This window comes from Natrix helvetica, assembly GCF_964273705.1.
Source record: "Natrix helvetica genome assembly, chromosome: 1".
Taxonomy (NCBI): Eukaryota; Metazoa; Chordata; class Lepidosauria; order Squamata; family Natricidae; genus Natrix; species Natrix helvetica.
The window spans coordinates 230,197,935-230,216,220 of record NC_138548.1 but is presented as its reverse complement, the minus strand read 5'-3'; the positions used below and the strand labels follow the sequence as shown (position 1 = coordinate 230,216,220).

General features: G+C 44.8%; 1 protein-coding gene across 4 annotated transcripts in view; it reads right to left on the bottom strand.

Annotated features, from left to right (window-relative positions):
* Positions 1–17,248, bottom strand: part of LOC309385343 (transmembrane protein 198-like) — a 42,828-nt gene extending 25,580 nt beyond the window's left edge. Inside the window, exons 1-6 of one of the 4 annotated variants that reach the window (XM_081939703.1) lie at positions 16,991–17,248; positions 15,731–15,838; positions 11,425–11,668; positions 8,433–9,008; positions 6,078–6,226; positions 2,473–2,630 (exon numbers count right to left, since the gene is read on the bottom strand). In XM_081939703.1, coding sequence (XP_081795829.1) covers positions 2,484–2,630; positions 6,078–6,226; positions 8,433–9,008; positions 11,425–11,611 — 1,059 coding nt within the window. In that variant the 5' untranslated portion in view covers positions 11,612–11,668; positions 15,731–15,838; positions 16,991–17,248 and the 3' untranslated portion in view covers positions 2,473–2,483. Of the gene's footprint in view, positions 1–459; positions 2,631–6,077; positions 6,227–8,432; positions 9,009–11,424; positions 11,669–15,730; positions 15,839–16,990 lie in introns of those variants that run through there. The other 3 variants (XM_081939701.1, XM_081939704.1, XM_081939702.1) reach the window with 3 other exon arrangements.
* Between the last annotated feature and the right edge of the window lie 1,038 nt (positions 17,249–18,286).

Sequence of the window (18,286 nt, the reverse complement as noted above, 5' to 3'; positions counted from 1 at the left end):
TATAACAGTGCCAGTAGGAGCTGAATGAGGGATCAAAGAGAACTCCATATGGAGTACTGAGATTCAATCCGGACCAAAGCCAGATGCTGCTTTAACTGGGATGCAGAACATAAGGCAGGTGTTATGAGCTGCAAAGCAAACACTTCCTTTCATCCATTCACTTGAATATTGGTGGAGAAAGGAAGAGGAAGTACAGGTTTAGCTACAGATTCCTATTTAACTCTGCAGAATTAGCCTCTTTTTTCTGTCCTTTTTATATTGTTTTTTTTTTAATAAGAGATTTGCAGCAGTTGTCCCAGGGGACACCAGGATGATCAAAGCCTTAGCAGATTTTAGCAGCACATTTCTCCCTTATGAAAACCAGAGATGGGTGGAAACAGTGATAACCTTTTGTCTGTGTAGGGACCCCCAGAAACACGAGCTTAATTCACCCACCAAGAACTGATGTGAAGGAGACAAACTGCGTAACACAAGTGTATTTGTGTTAAGTTTTATAAACAGGAACAGTTATAAAACAGTAACAAACATGTCATCGGAAACAAACACAATAATAAAAAGGTTTCTTGAACAGGATTTGAACCTATGCACACAGAGTGAATTTGGATAAAAAAAAATATCAGGATTTGAAAATCAGGTGAGTTAGCTTACCCAGTTAAGAGTTCAAGGATTAGGACTCTTATTTTTTTATTTTATTTTTAATCCTTACGTACATGTTTGTAAAAGCACCATTGTCAAGTTAAATTCAGAAACATTCCGAAGCGTGTATGGCTCTATGCATACTAGAAAAGGCACTCCAAATAATAAAAAGAGTTTTATTTGGCATTCACTCTTTGGGGGTTACAAGGGTGGAGGAAGTGCAATCACTTCCTTGCTACATCCCAGTCTAGTCATCATCACCAACTTAGTAAAGGTGAGCATCTCGTGAAGGTGGCCTGTTCTGCAAATATAAGCTCCGCCTGTAAATTTTATAACCCTGCTGGTCAGAGTTTACCACAACAGAGATTAAGAAACCTGTGGCTCTCCAGATGACCATAAACCATAAAGGCTTTTGATGGTGATTTAGATCAAAACCCAATATCTGAAGGACCACAGAAGACCATTCTCTCCACAGACACGATCGTGCCACTCCCCTTCCATTCAGTAAGGTAGATATATGGCATGTTCACATCTGTGGAGGGAATATGGAAAGACTGGGCTAGTAAGAATGTTGCTACCATGTTTCCCTGAAAATAAGACAGGGTCTGATTTTCTTTTGACACACACACGAAATAAGCCTTTGGGCTTATTTTCCGGGAGGTCTTATTATTTTTGAGGTGTATGAGGCAGTGAGTGTGGTCACCTCATGGCTGGTGCTGTGTTGCAATATTTTCAGGGGACGGCTTATTTTAGCGCATGCGTTCAAAATTATTATCCAGGGAGGCCTTATTTTCGGGAAAACAGGGTACACTTCCTGTTGGCTAGAGTTAGCAATCTTCAAGAGGTGATTTCGGGCAAACAATTTTGTGCAATAATGAGAGTGTCCCAAATAGTTTCAGTCCTAATCTTAAGGTCAAATAGATTTCAATGAGAAAGCTGACATCTTGTACATATTTAGTTTTTTTTTTAAATGCAGCATTACATTTTGAAATTGCTGGGGACCTTTATAGACTATTCTGGGCACCACAGGTGATCATAATTACGGCAAAGGTGAATGTCTGACTATGGCTTTGAAGGGTCCATCTTGGATCTTAGATTAAGGAGAGGACAGAAGAGCAGCTTTCCCTTCTTGAGACAAGCAACCTTAATTGCCCTTTAGAGAAAGGATAAACTAAATACACTAAGTCTCTCGTGCGGCACACAGGTAGAAAAAAAATGGCAACATCTTGAAGGAGAAGCACCGCAAATCAGAACATGTATGCCATGCGTTTATATTGCAACAAACCGTGTGGTTGTATTTTACCCCTGAGTTAAGGGGTAAACAAAGGGCAGTTTCTCGAGGCCAAAAGAGGCTTGCTTCAGATTCGCTGCAAAGTAGAGCACATTGCCTTCTCAATCTGGAGAAGGATCCAGGTATGGCTTAGCATTGAGACAGAGACAAAATCAGCTTCAAAGATGGCGACAGACATCCTAGACACTAGTCTATTTATTCCGGCAAAATTTGGAGGTAGCTGTCAAGATCTTCTAAAGTAAACCGCCTTCATTGATAAAGTGGGAATACGTTAATGTGTGTTCCTTAAATCCGCTCTCTGCTCCTCCTTCAAGTCACCCGTGGACCTTCCCAAAGAAAGGAGACAGACCCATCTGGTTTGAACACTTGAAAAGCAATCTTAATATATATATATATATATATATATATATATATAGCGGGCTATCCAAAGATGTTTGCAGACAGGAGAGAACGTATTAAAGAACCCTGGGCCGGCTTGTGCTCTGGTTCTGCTAAAAGCAGAAGCGGGGGGGAAGACAACGCAGCAACATGACACACACCCACACCCACGCATCCCTCAGAGGCAACCTTGTGGCATGGTGAGGGGGACGGTAGAGCCCGAGTCATAATCCAGATCCACCGCGGTATGAGCGCTTGTGCTGAGGTTGCTCAAGGAGGTGCCGGTTCCCAAGTGCTGACGGTCCCGGAGGCTCTGGATGTAACTCTTTGGGGAGCAAGCGGGAAATGAGAGATTATGAGATTACCTCAGGGAAATGGGAACCCTGCATTCCCTTCAATAAGTGGGTACCGGCCGGGGTGTGAGGGTGCCGAATGAGGAGCTTGCTCACATTTTCTTTAGAGCCCCTCACTCTAGCCACTTTTGATGTGAGTAAGGGCCTCCAAAGACAGAACAACAGGAAGGATGATGCCATAATCGAGCCCAAAATGTATGTTGCTAAGTGAGTTTCGCCCCGTTTCGCAACCTTTCTTGCCACAGTTGTTAAGTGAACCACTGCAGCGAAGTTAGTAAAAATGGTTGTTAAGTGAATTTGGCTTCCCCTCTGACTTTCCTTGTCAGATGGCCTTGCAAAAGGGGATCGGATGACTCCGGGATATTGCATTTTACAGGGCGTGTCAAATTTTTGCACCTTTCCATTTCCAAAGATTAGGGGTGCTCAAACGTTGTGACATGCCTTGGGGATTGTAATGATATTTTGGTTACTTTAATGTAATTTAGATGCGCTTGGTAAGCAACTACATTAAATATCATTAACTTTTAAACATTTTGCTTGGTTCATTATTCCAACTGCCATAAATGTGAACCAGTTGTCAAGCCTGTTGATCCTGGGGCTGCTGCAACAGTTGTGACTTTTTTCAGTGCTGCTGTAACTTCAGTCAATACACGAATGGTTGTAAGTCAAGGACTTATCTTTACTTTTTTTATTATTGATTAGATTTTTTATCCTGCCATTGTTAATTTGTAAGTATTCAAGGTGACAAAGATATCATATATAATACTCCTTCCCCCTCCTATTTTCCCCACAGCAACAATCCTGTGAGGGAGGTTGAGCTGAGAAAGAAGGACTGGCCCAAGATCATTCAAACAGCTTTTCATTCTTATAATGCTGTTCATTATTTGTTTGTCTGTTTATTAAATTTATATTGTTGCAACAAGAGCCAGATTGGTGTAGTCTAAGATGCTGGCCTTCCAGGAGACTCCGAGTTATAGTTCTGCATGAAAAATCATTGGGGGATTTTGGGCCAGTCCCTCTCTCTCTCAGCCCAATCTACCTCTCAGGGTTGTTGTTATGGGAAAAATAGGAGGAGGAAGGAATATTGAGTGTGTTTACCATCTGGAGTTACTGATAGGGTAATAAAGGTGGGTTCAACATCTAAAAATAAAATAAATAAAATAGCCCTATATATGTTCCTGCATTTTCAGCAGGGGCTCCTCTTTCCCACAAACTTTACATATAAAACAGAGCTACAAAAACATCTGTATCACAGATCAAAACTTTAGAAAAGAACCATACCGAAGTATGAAAAGAATTTTCCTCACCTCCAACTATCAGAGATCCTGACTTCCCTCTGCCATGAAAATAGCTTCCCATCCTGATACTTCCCCAGTTGTACAGGTAGTCCTCAATTTACAACCACAACTGAGCACAAAATTTATGTTGCTAAGTGAGAAATTTGTTAATTGAGTTTTACCCCATTTTATAACATTTGCTAAGTGAATGTTACATTAGTTGTTGTTAAATTAGTAACATGGTTGTTAAGTGAATCTGGCTTCCCCAATGACTTTGCTTGTCAGAAGGTCACAAAAATGAAATCACATGAGCCCAGGACACTGTGACTGTGATAAATGTGAGTCAGTTGTCAAGCATCTGAATATAAATCACATGACCCCGGGGATGCTGCAATGGTCATAAGTATGGAAAATGGTCATAAGTCACTTTTTTCAGGGACGTAACTTTGAATGGTCACTAAGCAAACTGTTGTAAGTCAAGGACTACCTGTATTGGACTTCCATTACTATCCTTCCTAAACCACAATTCACACTGAGAAAGCCAGGTTGCGAAACATTGCCCTAAAGTTTTAAAATTGGTTTCTTTGTATCAGATTCCAGGAGCTGTCCCAACATTCATTATTCAATAAACACTGAAATCTATCTATCTATCTATAATTTTGTGTATGTGTATGTGTGTGTGTTCCAGCATAACTCTGGAATGCCTCGAGCAATTTCAACCAAACTTGGTACACAGATGACTTACTCTCTGGAAACAAATACTGTGGGGGATAAGACACCCCTAACACCTCTTGGGATGTGTGTTCTGTTAAAGTACAGCATGTTGTGCCTTAAAATGGCTTCTACTGTACTGCCATAAAATGGCTTCTGCTGTACAGTGCTGTGGAGTTGCCATGGTAACGGCTTCACAGTGCTCCACAAGGGGGCTCCCTCTGGTAAGGGGGAAAAATCCAACATTAGAAATTGCGACAACATTCATGGAAGGAGGGTTGGGATATATAAATACCCGGGCAGTGCCAGGTTATCAGCTAGTGCTATATAAAACAGGGAAGTCCAGTACCTCCCGAGTACAAAATACAAAAGTCAGAATTTCTTCTTGCCGCACATTGCAGTCACCATCAATCTCAAAACGGATCTAAACTGAGATTAGACACTGAGTGGCGGAATATGCTCCTAATATGACTATATTACAACCAATTGCCTGTTTATTTATTTCAAAATTTGGTAAGCTGGTTCCTCATTAGTCTGGGTGGCTCACATCTCCCAAAACATATGAATGAGAGACAAAAATTTTGCCGTTTTAAGCAGAGAAAGCCTTTTGGGCTCTTCTAACTCTTAAGGTTCCATTATGAACCCAAATATGACTATATTGCACTGGTGATATATTTCCAATCAAAGCAAGGAGAGAATTTAATCAATCTATTCAGAAGGTCCTCTGGGCAAAACCAGGAAACCTTTGGTGATCTCGGATGGCAATTTTCCCAGAATGAAGAGAAAAGAGACCCTCCCATTCATAGGCCCTTGGGTCAAAATAGGAAATAAATCTTTTCTTCCTACGAAACACTTGATGGTAAAGTAGCTATCAGGCACATACTTCTTGACTGACAACTTATTGAAGAGCTGATTTGCTGCTCTTCAAATCAGGAATATTTTCCAAGGGCCTTACGTAAGGCCAGCCCTGATGTATTATTATTAAATCAGCATAAAATGAATGAAAATATGGAATGATTTTGATACATTTTATGCTGCTGTAATAAAACATGGATGCAAGATGGCTATCAATTAAATTAGCTTCTGCATACAGCTAAGAGGTCTGTGTATATGCATGCATGCAAGCATATATGTGTATGTATCTGCATATATGGAGGGCACATTGAAGCACAAATAGAAAAAATGAACTAACAATCTGGCCGAGAAAGTAGATCTTTTGGGGCTGCAAAGGCAATGAAGAAGGAGCCAAGCAACTCTTCATAGGAAAGGGATTCCCAAACAGGCACAAAGGTAGATCACCGTTACTATTTTTGGCACCCCAAAGCCATTCTGGAGAAAGCTTGGGAGGCTCCATTGGCTGAGATGGTGGGATTGGCTTCCTAGAAGCAAAAAGATGAAGGGGCGGAGCAGCCACTGGTCGCAGCTACTCACTGGTGCGAGGACGTCTCCAGCACAGCGTTTGATGGCACTGGTCTTGTGCCGGTAGGAGCCTTCCTGTGGAGCTTGGCACTGCCTCTTTTTGGCTTCCCGCTGTCGAATCCGTAAGAGTTGCAATTGCTTCTGGCGCCGATTCAGGACCACTGGGCCACAGAAAAGAGACATGAGACTGGATGATGGAGACTTAGCTTAAAATCCCGCTTGGAACCAGCCTAGCCCAGTCCCATTCTGGGGGAAAAAGATAGCTTGAAAGAGAAGCTTTGATTCAGACTATGGCATCTGACTTATGGATTCTGTAATTTGTCTTGTCTCCTACTCCTCCCTCCCTCCATCTCCTTCAAGGGCAGACAGGCTAAAAATATCTGTTCTGTTGTTATTATGCTACATTAAAATTCCTAAAAATCTCCTTATAGATCAGGAGAAAAGGCAGAAATAGTTTCTTCTCACCCTCCAACAATTAGCTACCATATCTTTCGGAGTATAAAATGCACCTTTTTCCCTCAAAAAAGAAAAAAGGCTGAAAATCTGGATGCGTCTTATACACTGAACGCCTCCTGAAACCCCGCCCCCTTCACCAAAATGGCCATGCAGAACCTTTAGGAGGTTTTCAGAGTGCTCCTGGGGGGCTGGGGAGGGCAGAAATGAGCAAAAAACGGGCCATTTCTTGCTCAATTTTGACCCCTCCCGCCCTCCAGGAGCACTCTATAAGCCTCCTAAAGGCTATGCATGCCCTTTTTGTGAGAAAAAATGGGCCTATTTTCACGAAAAACGGACCATTTTGGGGAGGTCTGCAGAGTGCAAAAACTTTTTTTTTTAATTTGCCTCTTCAAAATCTTGGCGCGTCTTATACTCCGGTGTCTCTTATACTCCGAAAAATCTCTCCCCACAATACCGCAATGTTAACTTCAAAATCTTTACAGAATTTTGCTCTATGACTGCACTTACAGATAGTCCTCGACCTCTGGCCACAATTGAGCTCAAAATTCTATTGCTAAGCAAGAGAGTTGTTAGGTGAGTCTTGCCCCATTTTACAACCTTTCTTAACCACACTTAAGGGAATCATTGCAGTTAAGTGAATAAATGTGGTCGTTAAGTGAATCTGGCTTCCCCCGTTGACTTTGCTTGTCAGAGGCTGGCTGGGAAGGTTACAAATGGCGATCACATGACCCTGGGACACCGCAACCATCATAAATATGTGCCAGTTGCCAAAGCGTCTGAATTTTGATCACATGTCCATGGGGAGGCTACAAATGGCCATAAGTGTGAAAAATGGACGTAAGTCTTTTTACTGTGTCTTTGCAACTTTGAATGGTCACTAAATGAATGGTTGTAATTCGAGGACTATCTAATTTCGCTTTTGTTATATCATGGGCAAGGGCCAGTTAACGAACGATGAGTGCATTATAGCATATCATGTTTGCCTAGTGTGACCAAAGAGTACTGTAGGTATATATGACAAGCCATAAATGTACTGCATGTATACATAAAATATAAAAATATACACATACAAATATAAAGGTAGTTGGCTAACAATAGTTCATTTAGCGACCTTTCAAAGTTACAACACTTAAAAAGTGACTTATGACCATTTTTCACACTTATGACCATAGCAGCATTCCCAGGGCCACATGACCAAAATTCAGACTCATATATTATGATGACTGCAGTCTCACGTAATCCCCTTTTGCGACCTTTTGACAAGCAAAGTCAGTGGGGAAGCCAGATTCACTTAACGACTGTGTTACTAACTTAACAACTGCAGGGATTCGCTTAACAACTGCGGCAAAGAAGCTCGTAAAATGGGCCAAAACTCACTTAACAAATGTCTTCACTTAGTAATTGAAATTTGGGGTTCAATTGTGGTTGTAAGTCAAGGACTGCCTGTAGAGGCGGAGGGCAAAAGAGGGAAAGGACAGCAGGAAAAAAATGAGATGGTCTGTTACGCCCTATAGGACCCTGGTGGTGAATCTATGGCACGCATGCTACAGGTGGCACGCAGAGCCTTCTCTGCAGGTACGCGAACTGTCACAACTCGGCTCCGCCGCGCATGCTTGGGGGCGCAGCACATGCAGGAGACTCATGTGCATGCATGGGGTGGGGGTCGCACATGTATGCGTGAATGGTGGGGGTGCATGGGGAAGTCACATGCACGTGCAGGGGCAGGGGGGAGCACAGGGGGTTATGCACGCATGCTCAGGGCGCGGGAAGATCGCATATGCCTTGCATTATGGGTGCACGCATGCACACGTGCTTTCAGCACGCGGTGAAGAGGAGGTTAGCCATCGCTGCCCAAGAGGTCCATATTCAGCTAGGCCTACGCCTTCAGTCCGATCCAAGATCTCCACTCACCGTCTGTGTGGGAGAAGCCTTCAGCGGTTACTTTCCACTGCAGCAGGACGCCCATCAAGGCGAGGGCAGGCCACGTAGCCAGCACTGCCCAGCCGCACCAGCAGAGCAGGGAGGAAGGGGCCAGGCGCAGGCGGTCGTAGACATGGTGGCCCAAAGCCAGGTTCTCCACCGCGTAGTCCAAGCAGAGAGTCAGAACAGCAGCCCCAAACACGGCTGTGGAGATCACCGTGAGGACCTTCTGCCAGCGCAGTGCCAAGACTGCCCCTAAGAGGGACAAACCCAGCAGGGACCCAGCAGGGACCCACCCGTTGGGCAGTTTGTAGAAAGGCTCGGTGGCTACCAGCCCAGCGGTGGCCACCAGCAAGCCAAGCAGAAGCCCTGTCAGGAACAACCCCACGGAGTGCACCAGCATAGTAACCAAGCCGCACAAGACTCCGATGCCCAGGGCAATGCCAGCGCTGACCTCCAAGCTCAGCTGGGTGTCCAAGATACGCTCCTTATAGCAAAGCAGAAAGATCACAGCGGAGCCAAAGAGGAGGCCGGAGAGAAACATGATGGCCTTGAAACACCGATACCCTATTGACAGGAAAGAAGGAAGTAAGACTACCAAGGCAAGTGGATACACATTTTATGAATAGGAGGGCAGGTTAATAGGGCAATTGAAGATACATTACATCCAAATACTCACCAGGGTTCAGTTAATTTTCAATAGTAAGAAAAATGGCTAGAGAAATCAGCCGGGGTTTTTTGGGAAAAAAAACCTGGCCTTTTTGTCATAATTATTTAGAACAAAGGTTTCATTTGCAATGTGGACTTGCCATAATCATGATTACTACAAAGCAATTTTTGGAACTTGATCTTATTTGAAAGGTACGAAGGACACTGTGCTCACTGGAGCTTGGTTATTTAGCTCAATGGAAGCATGGGTTGAAAAGGAGGAAACATAATGCATGACTTTAAAACAACAGCCTTTTTTAGTGATTCTTTTCTGGGTTATAAGTCAAGAGAATAAGAATAAAAGACAATCTTTTGCTCTCACTATGCACTCCAAAGGAACTACTAGCACCCAGAATGGGTAATTTAAAAAGAGAAAAGGTGGTTTTGTTTTTCTTCAAGATGAGAATTACCTCCATTCCTCACAGTGGAAGAAAGGATGGAAAAACTGATGGGAGCTCGCAGAGGTAGTCAAATTTACTGCTTTATCAAAGAAAACATCTAGTTTTGTTTCTACTATGTTTGGAAACTCCTTCACAACTTGGTGCTTGGGACAGGAAAAAAAAGAATGATTTTTGGGATTTGCTAATGAGGTAAATCTGTTGTTATGGAAATGACTAATAAACTAAGTATGCAAAAGTAAAAAGATGAAGCTGAACCCTATTCTTTTTATTTTATTGCACTGAAAAAAGTTGGATGTGAACACTTTGTTCTTCTTTTTCCCCTACCCCACACTTCTCTTTTTCCCCTTTTTCCATTTCCCTACTATCTTTATTTTCATTTGTTTATTATAAAATTTGATACAAATTGATGGAGAAAAAACAAATAAGGGGCTTTGTTTGGACTTCTTCTACTCTAGTCCATTCTGTGTCTTTCTTTCTTCACTTGTTTGCTACATTAACTAATCTGCACCCTTTCCCATGTACTTGTATCTAGCTGCAACTTCTTACGATCATTTTCTGAGGTAAATAATTACTAGTTGTTCCCCCTCTTCTTCTGGTTTCTTGGTGAGACAAGGCACCCCTCCTTTCAAGGTGGATATGGGGTACATTAGCAGGTCTTCTACTCCAACAGTACAGAATATCTGTAGCTCAGGGTTGAACTGTGGGGCCCTTGGTACTCTCAGAGTTTGATTTTTTTTATTGCAAATGTTTCATGACCAAACTAGGTAACATCATCAGTGCTAAGAGGAAATGGGGTTTGTTCTAGCACTGATGATGTTACTTAGCTGGGCTACAAAACAACTGCAAGAAAACAACCAAGCTCAGAGAGTGCCAACAACCCCACTGTAACATTTCAACAAAATTCAACAAAAACCTTTTCAGGAACTGCAAGACAGTCTTCATTTCATAGCCTAAAGCTTCCCTTCCTTATTTATGCAAGGCATTAAATCACGGAGAAACCACAACCTTAGAGACTCCTTCCCCGGCTGTTAAGTGATGCTTGCTGGGAATTCTGGAAATTGTTGTCCTAACTGATATCAGGCAGCAACTCTGCTAACATAGATTCACAGGCAGGGCAGGTAAGAATAATTTCAGTGATTGGAAAGCTAATACATGAACACTGGAAACAAAAGTTTTGCTTTGTTGTCTTCCAAGCTGTGGGAGATCTATCCGATAAACTAGTTAACATATTTTGCCCAGTTACTTGTAATAATGTGTGCATCTCAAGAATATGCAAATAATGCTCCAGAAACTGTAATTCTGAAATTATTTTTGATCGGGAGTTGTACGACACAAGACAAGCATTACACATCCGGCTGGAGCTTCTATGCAGGGGTGAGATTCAGCCAGTTCGGACCAGTTTGAGTGTTTTTGCCTTCCTGGAGGCTCAAGGAAAGCCTCTGGGGAGGGTGAAAAACGGGTCTCCCAGAAGTCCGAAAATGGGCCTGTTTCCAGCCTCCGGAGCCTGGAGGTTTGAGGAAAGCCTGGGGAGGATGAAAATGCCCCCCATCGTGAGGAGGCTGAGGAGGCCATGCCCCCCATGGGCACACCCACCCAGCAACCGGGCAGAGAACTAGTTGCTAAAAATGTTCGAATCCCACCCCTGCTTCTATGTGTAAAAGAAAAGTTTCAGTCAACAGGAAAATCTACACCTTGCCTTTCGGAAGCACCATGCAAACCTTCTGCCTCCCTACTCTATAGAAAGGTATTTGTTTGAATCATGCCGTCCCTATTACCCAAGGGGGAGCTGCTAAGAAAGAGGAGCTGGGGATCGTTTAAGGAGCAGGTGGCAAAGGAGCTTGCAACAAAAATGTCCCCCCTTCCCTTCTACTCACCAAAACAGCAGTAAGCCACTCCAAAGATGCAGCAGAGAGCACAAACCACGCAGGGCACCACTTCATAATGCCTTTCGGAGAGGAGACTGCAAGGGTCCAAGACGGGCTCAGTGGGCTCTGCTGCCCCTTGATTAAAGCCCCGGGGATCAAGAGTAACAGCAACCGGTAGCAGCAAGATCGGATCCATGCTCAGGAGCCGGGAAACAGCTCAGCTTGCCAGAGCCATCCAAACAGAGAAAGCAGCCTAGGGAGAGAATTTTGTCAGGGCGGGAAGAGAATCCGCCTAACTCCTCTTCCCACAGTTGCGCAATTAGGACCAACACCTGACCGACGTATTATGTTACACTCCCCCCCAGAGGTGGCATTCAGCAGGTTCTGACCAGTTCTGGAGAACCAGTAGCGGAAATTTTGAGTAGTTCAGAGAACCGGTAAATACCACCTCTGACTGACCCCGCCCCCATCTATTCTCTGCCTCCTGAGTCCCAGCTGATCGGGAGGGAATGGGGATTTTGCAGTATCCTTACCCTGCCATGCCCACCAAACCATGCCACGCCCACCAGCCACACTCACAGAACCAGTAGTAAAAAAAAATTGAATCCCACTACTGCTACACCCCATTGTAAATTTGATTTGCAATGCAGTCCTCAACTTACAACCATTTATTTAGAGGCTGTTATAAGTTACAACGGCAGGGAAAAAACTAATTTATGACCATTGCGGCATCTCTGTAGTCACACTATCAAAATTCGGATGCTTGGAAACTGGTTTGTATCTATGATGGCTGCAGTATCCCAGGATCACGTGACGACCTGATAAACAAAGCTAGATTCGCTTAACAATCATGTTACTAACTTAACAACTGCAGTGATTTGCTTAACTGTGGCAAGAGAGGTTGTAAAATGGAGCAAAGCTCACTTAACAACTGTCCTGCTTAGCAACATAAACTTGGGGCTTAATTGCGGTCGTAAGTCAAGGACTACCTGTCTTAACTTAGCTTGGTGTGTGAACCCAGACCCAAACTTTCTTGAATTTGTTTAGGTCAAGCTTTCAAGAAAACCTGAATGTGAGGCTGAGGCTTCACCTTTAAAGATGCCCCCTGCCTGCCCCATCACTGTCTCCCTTTCTCCTCTGGTCTCCTGCAACTCTGAGCCTAAAGACTGGTGTTTTTTTTTCACCCCACCCATCATTTGACAGTAATCAGAGAAAGTGGACCCTTTTTCTGAATTTTGATCCTTGCTCTAGGAGGTGTTTCCTGCTGTGTCCATCATTCTTTCTGCCCAATGCCTCTGATAGTCCTAGAAGTACTCAGGGGAAGGAAAGTGCATCTGGAATTTCCACTCTAGGGGTTTTGCTATGAACCGCATTTAGCTGACAAAATGTCAAAAAGGTGAAATGATGAAGCCACAAGCAATTGCCTTGATATTATTCTTAACGCTGGTTCTTCCCATCCCTGACATTACCCCCAAGGCAGCTGCATGGCGTGTTTCTTTGCCACTTTCCTCTCCCTCTCCCCGGTCAGGGTATCAGACAACAGCCCTACAAAAAGAGGGATATCTGGGGCAGAGGAAGATAAAGAGTATGGCTTCTTTTCATGCCTGATACAGCTCCGCTTGGGATTGGTCGCTGGTTGTTTTTTTTTTAAAGGAAAGGATAACACTGAAACATAACACAGAAATGTCAAAATGTCCAGAACTGAAAGCTGCGTAGAATTGGTTGGAAGACATTTATAAAAATATTTTAAACACGCAAATAAAATGCCACCAAAACTTTTACGATGAGGTTTAGCTAAAATGTCAATTCTCCAGCAAACGCTGATGACAAATTATCTAGCTTTCTTTCTTCAGTGTTGCCCAAATGCAGCAGTCCTTCGTGCTTGTGTTTCTGGAATTCCCAAGCACTGCAGCACATAGTTAGTCCGCGATTTGCATCAGTTCGTTTAGTGACCAAAGTTAAAACCATGATTAAAAAAGGTGACTTCTGACCGTTTTTCACACTTACGACCATTGCAGTATCCCTGTGGTCACATGATCAAAATCTAGTTGCTTGGCGTATGAATATAACGTATCAATATAAATATGACTGACTCATATTTGTGACGGGTACAGTTTCCTAAGGCCTTTTGATCACCTTTTGTGACCTTCTGACAAGCAAAGTCAAGGGGGAAGCCAGATTCACTTAACAACCGGGTTACTAACTTTACAACTGCAGTGATTTACTTAACAACTATGGGAAGAAAGGTTGCAAAGGAGGGGGAAAAACTCTTTTTAACAACTGTATCACTTAGCAATGGACATTTTGGACTCCATTGTGATCTTAGGTTGAGGACTACCTGCAGCAAAAGTGGCTGGGAATCCAGGATCCTTTGTTCTAAAGCAGGGGTGTCAAACTCAAGGCCCGCAAACCAGATCCGGCCCTTGGAGTGCTTAAAACTGGCCTGCGGGGCCAGCCTAGAAATAGCAAAGGATTGGTCCGCTGTGCCTCTGGCAGCCAAAACAGGGTGCGCGGTGTGTGTGTGGCGTGATACAGAGAGGCTGAAAACAGGGCGCGGGGGGCCTGGCCCACAGAGGAGAACTACAATGCTGACCTGGCCCTTGAAGAAATCCAGTTCAACAGCCCTTTCCTAAGGCATGAAAGACACAAGATGGGAGAGGGTCCCTGTCACCAAAGAAAGTGCTGGGCTAGATGGGCCATTTGGTCTAGTCCAGGGGCCAGCAACCCGCAGCTCTGGAGCCGCATGTGGCTCTTCCATCCCTCTGCTGCGGCTCCGTTGTTCAAAATATGCGTCACAATCACCAATGTGTGACACCCGCCAGCATGCAATTTCTTGAGCTTTTCGATCCTGGTAGGCCAACCATGGATAAATCCAAGAAAAGTTTCAGAAGAAAACAGAATGCTTAATTCAACGACATATGCTAGTTTTGTGGCCGCTCAGGAAATAATCAGGCATGGGAAGAGTTTTGCGGCTCCCGGCATTTTCTTTTCTGTAGGAAATGGGTCCAAATGGCTCTTTGAGTGTTTAAGGTTGCTGACGCTTGGTCTAATCCAATGTGGCTCCTCCTAGGTTCACATGGGCCCAACCACCTTATTTCTTCACGCCCCAAACTCCCAAATCCTTCCCTTCTTACTCTCATTGCCCAAGAGTTAAATGGTCCCCACGATGCAAGCGTGAGTAATCTCCCCACCCCAGCTAATTATTGACAAAACGCCTCACTCTGCGGCCCTCTAACCAAATCTGGCAACTATCGCAGCAAATCCGAGCCAACGTTTATGCATTCAAACTGGAATCTCTCCTCTCATCCCCGTGGAAGTTTATAAGGACATTAAAATTCAACGGCTATTGAAATCTGGTCATCAGCCAGAAGTTTGGAGTCCTATTCCCAGCTCTGTCAGGAAAAGGGGAAGCTTTGTTAATTGGAGCAGAAGGTAAAAGTGGGAGCCAGAACTTCTGGGCTCTCTTCCCAGCTTCAGAGGGGGACGGTATCCACCATTGTTCAGATGGGCCTTATTTAGAGAGGGGAGCAAGGCAATTCAAGACACCCTGTAATTAAGATGTCCATAATCCAGCATGCTACAGCCCCTAATAACCTCCACTTATTTCCCTGCAGGATCATCTCTACTTCTACTCAGCTTTTTCAGCTGACAACTTCACTTTTACTTAACTATTTACTTTCCATTTTTAGCATTTCTGACACTGCTCAAACCATCAGTTCAGACAAACATTGATCTTCATGGAACTTTTGAGAGGGCTACATAAAGATACCCTAATCATACTTCAGCCACACTTTTGTAAATAAAAATACTCTGTAAAATATGGCATCAGACTTTTTTGCCGGAAAGGGGGAGAGGGCAATCAGGGAAAAGCAAAAAAAAAAAAAAAATCATTTATTTTTTCAATTTTTAAAACAACCCTCTCCCTCAGAAATGCATTTATGAGGCTCAGACTTTGAATAACTTCTACTGTGCAAGATAATCAAATAACTAAGGCTAGTTCTGAAGTTTTCGGGCTTACATATTTCATATATAACCATAGCAGATTATTCCTGTCTCAAAATTACCCTTTTTCTATCCATAATCATGCAAGGAAAGGATTTCTAAAGTCTTCAAGATTACCCCAAGCCTGACAGGGAGGCACAAAATAAGTTTTAAGCGATTGGCCCCACAAAAATCAGACATTTTTCCTTTCAGGGAAAGCAACTCCCTCAGAATCCATGTCTAGATAGCAAAAGATTACAGTTCATTGAACGAGAAAGAAGACAGTATGAAAGTATAGGAAGCATGAGATTATTTGAAGTAAACTGATTCTTACCTCAGTTAATTTAAGTCAGTGCTTAAACTTCTAAGAGAGACCTTTGAGCTGGAAGGCACTATCTCACATCCATACATCCTCCTTTTGGGAAACTTTCAAGTTGGAGGCCTGGGGAAACACACATGTGCCACGTTTCAACCTGCAGCTAAACCAAATGGGTCTTCCTATTTTGGCTTCATGTGCTTGTAAACAGAAAACATCTGTGGAGGTCTCCTTTTTTCCACTCACGGCTCCTATCCCAGATAGGAATCGGGCGCTGAGTTTTAATGACACATTTCCCTTCTGGAATCAAGAGTCCAGCATCATCCCTTTTGAAAAACGCTCCCTTTAACTTTTAACGTGCATCCAGGGAGGAAGAGAAACAGCTGGGAGGCTGGGAAGGGATGGATTTGTAAACCATTCTCAACTGTTTAGGTTAGGGTGTGCAGCGAAGTTGCAAAGCAACCGTTACCGCAGCCACGTTACAAATGGAATTATTTATTATTATTATTGGTTAATCTTTGGTGAGATTCACAGCCTTTGGGGCTGGTTGGTAGCTCAGCAGCTCGATCCTAACCAAGGGCCTAGGAACTGTTAAGGTAATGTCGGAGGATAGAAATTGTTCCAAGTAGGGTAGTTTTTTGTAGAATCAGAATGTTCAAGTCAGGTAAATTTAGAATTTTCAAATAGCGAGGTAGCCCTTTAGGTATTGCTCCAAGGGCTCCAATTACAATCGGGACAATACATTATTTCTTTTTCCACAGTTGCTCAACTTCAATTTGCAAGCCCTGGTACTTTGTGATTATTGTTGTTGTTGTTGTTGTTCATGTTAGTTTAAAAAACATGCCTTTGGTCGCTTTAAAAGTTTAACTCGAAGAATGCTTTTTCCGCGGAGTCCACAGGAGAAGCTCCTTCCACCACGGGCAGGCTCAAATCCGAGCCCTCCACCCTCTTGGAAAGACCCCCCTCCCTCCTCTTTCCTCCAGTCACGTGTTCAAGTCCAACTTGGCAAAATCCCCCCCCCGCCCCACTAAATCTCCGGAGGATGATGCAAAAACCCTTCCCCCGAAACTCCTTCTCGCCTCTCCTCCAAACCAGCAAAGCCAAGGAGAGAAACCCGGTCCCTGGCAGGACAACCAAAGAGGGAAGGGATCGCCGATGGTAGCAAGGGCTCGGTTTGATCCACGGCCATCAGAACTCGCATCCACATCGACGGGAAACCCAGCATAACAAAGTTGGGGATGGGGTGAGGGGGGGGGGAACCTCCATGCTAGAACTTACCAGTCTGTGGAAAGGTTCCCACCACCGAGCACAACCACGACCGCTCCGCAAAAGCCACATTCCCCCAGACTCCACCCCTGCCGGAGACTCCGAGATGGGCCGAAAAGAAAAGAACGAGCCCTTCCCCGGAGGGTCGAAAATGTCCCCCCCTCCCGTGGCAAACTGGCCGAAAGAAGCCTTCGCTTCAGCGACAGCTGAAAAGTGACCTCACGAGGCGGGGAGGAGGGGCCAGCGGAAAAGTTGGTGGGGGGTGGTAGAAAGCGGCTTCGGGGGTGGGGGGGAAGCGAGATGTTCGGCGCCTCCTCCTGATTCCTGATGATGAAAGGAGCCGGGCCAGCCTTTCTCTGCTCTTGCGGGGGGGGGGAGCCGCTTCTTGGGAAGCATCGGTTGGGAAAAGGGCGCTCCCCACCCCCGAAGCCAAGCCGGGAACACCCCCCTCGGCGACCCAGGTGGTTCCTTCCAGCCGGAGAGAATCGCTCGATTGTTTTGCAAAAAGAAAGGCGCGATTTAAAAGCCGGGCGTGAGTTGCGTGCGAGGAGGGGGAGCTTGTCTGCTGCGGCGGCGGCGGCGGCGGCCCAGCCGTTGCAAGACGGTGGGAAAAAGCGGGGCTTGCTAACTTTTACCCCGCGGCGACGGCGGCGGCGTCGATTCTTGCTTTCCAGGAGTTGGGAGCAAAGGGGATGCCTAGCCGCCCACAGCAGCTGCGGGCTTTCTCTCGGCACTCCAGCCCAGAGTCTTGTGGAAGAATCTCGCCCTCGAACGGGAGAGAGCTCAGCCCGACGGCTGTGCATCCGGCCTCGGCTCCAGGAATGCGGCTTCGGCCTCGGGCTTCGGAGCTGGCCAGCTGTCGGAACAGCAGGTGCCTCAAACCAAGGCAGCCTCCGACGCAGGACAAGTGATGGTTAGCTAGGAATGGAGGTGGAGGATGCGGGATTGCTGGGGGAGGTGAACCCCAATAATACCCCTGGCCTGCTGTTTAAAGGGGATATCGGCCCCCTTTAGATGGATCTCTGCATGCTTCATCAGGCCAGAGGTGGTACCCAAAGGACTGTTTAGGTCTCCTGCCTCTGTTCATCAAATCCAAAGGTGGCCACAGTGACACAGGTGGTCCTCGACTTACAACCATTCGTTTAATGACCCTTCGAAGTTACAATGGCACTGGAAAAAATGGCTTATGACCGTTTTCACATTTACAACCATTGCAGCATCCCCGTGGTCATGTGGTCAAGATTGAGATGCCTTTCTAGTAAATCTATCCTGCTGAGTTCCATAGTAACTCAGAGACAAGATGTAGGG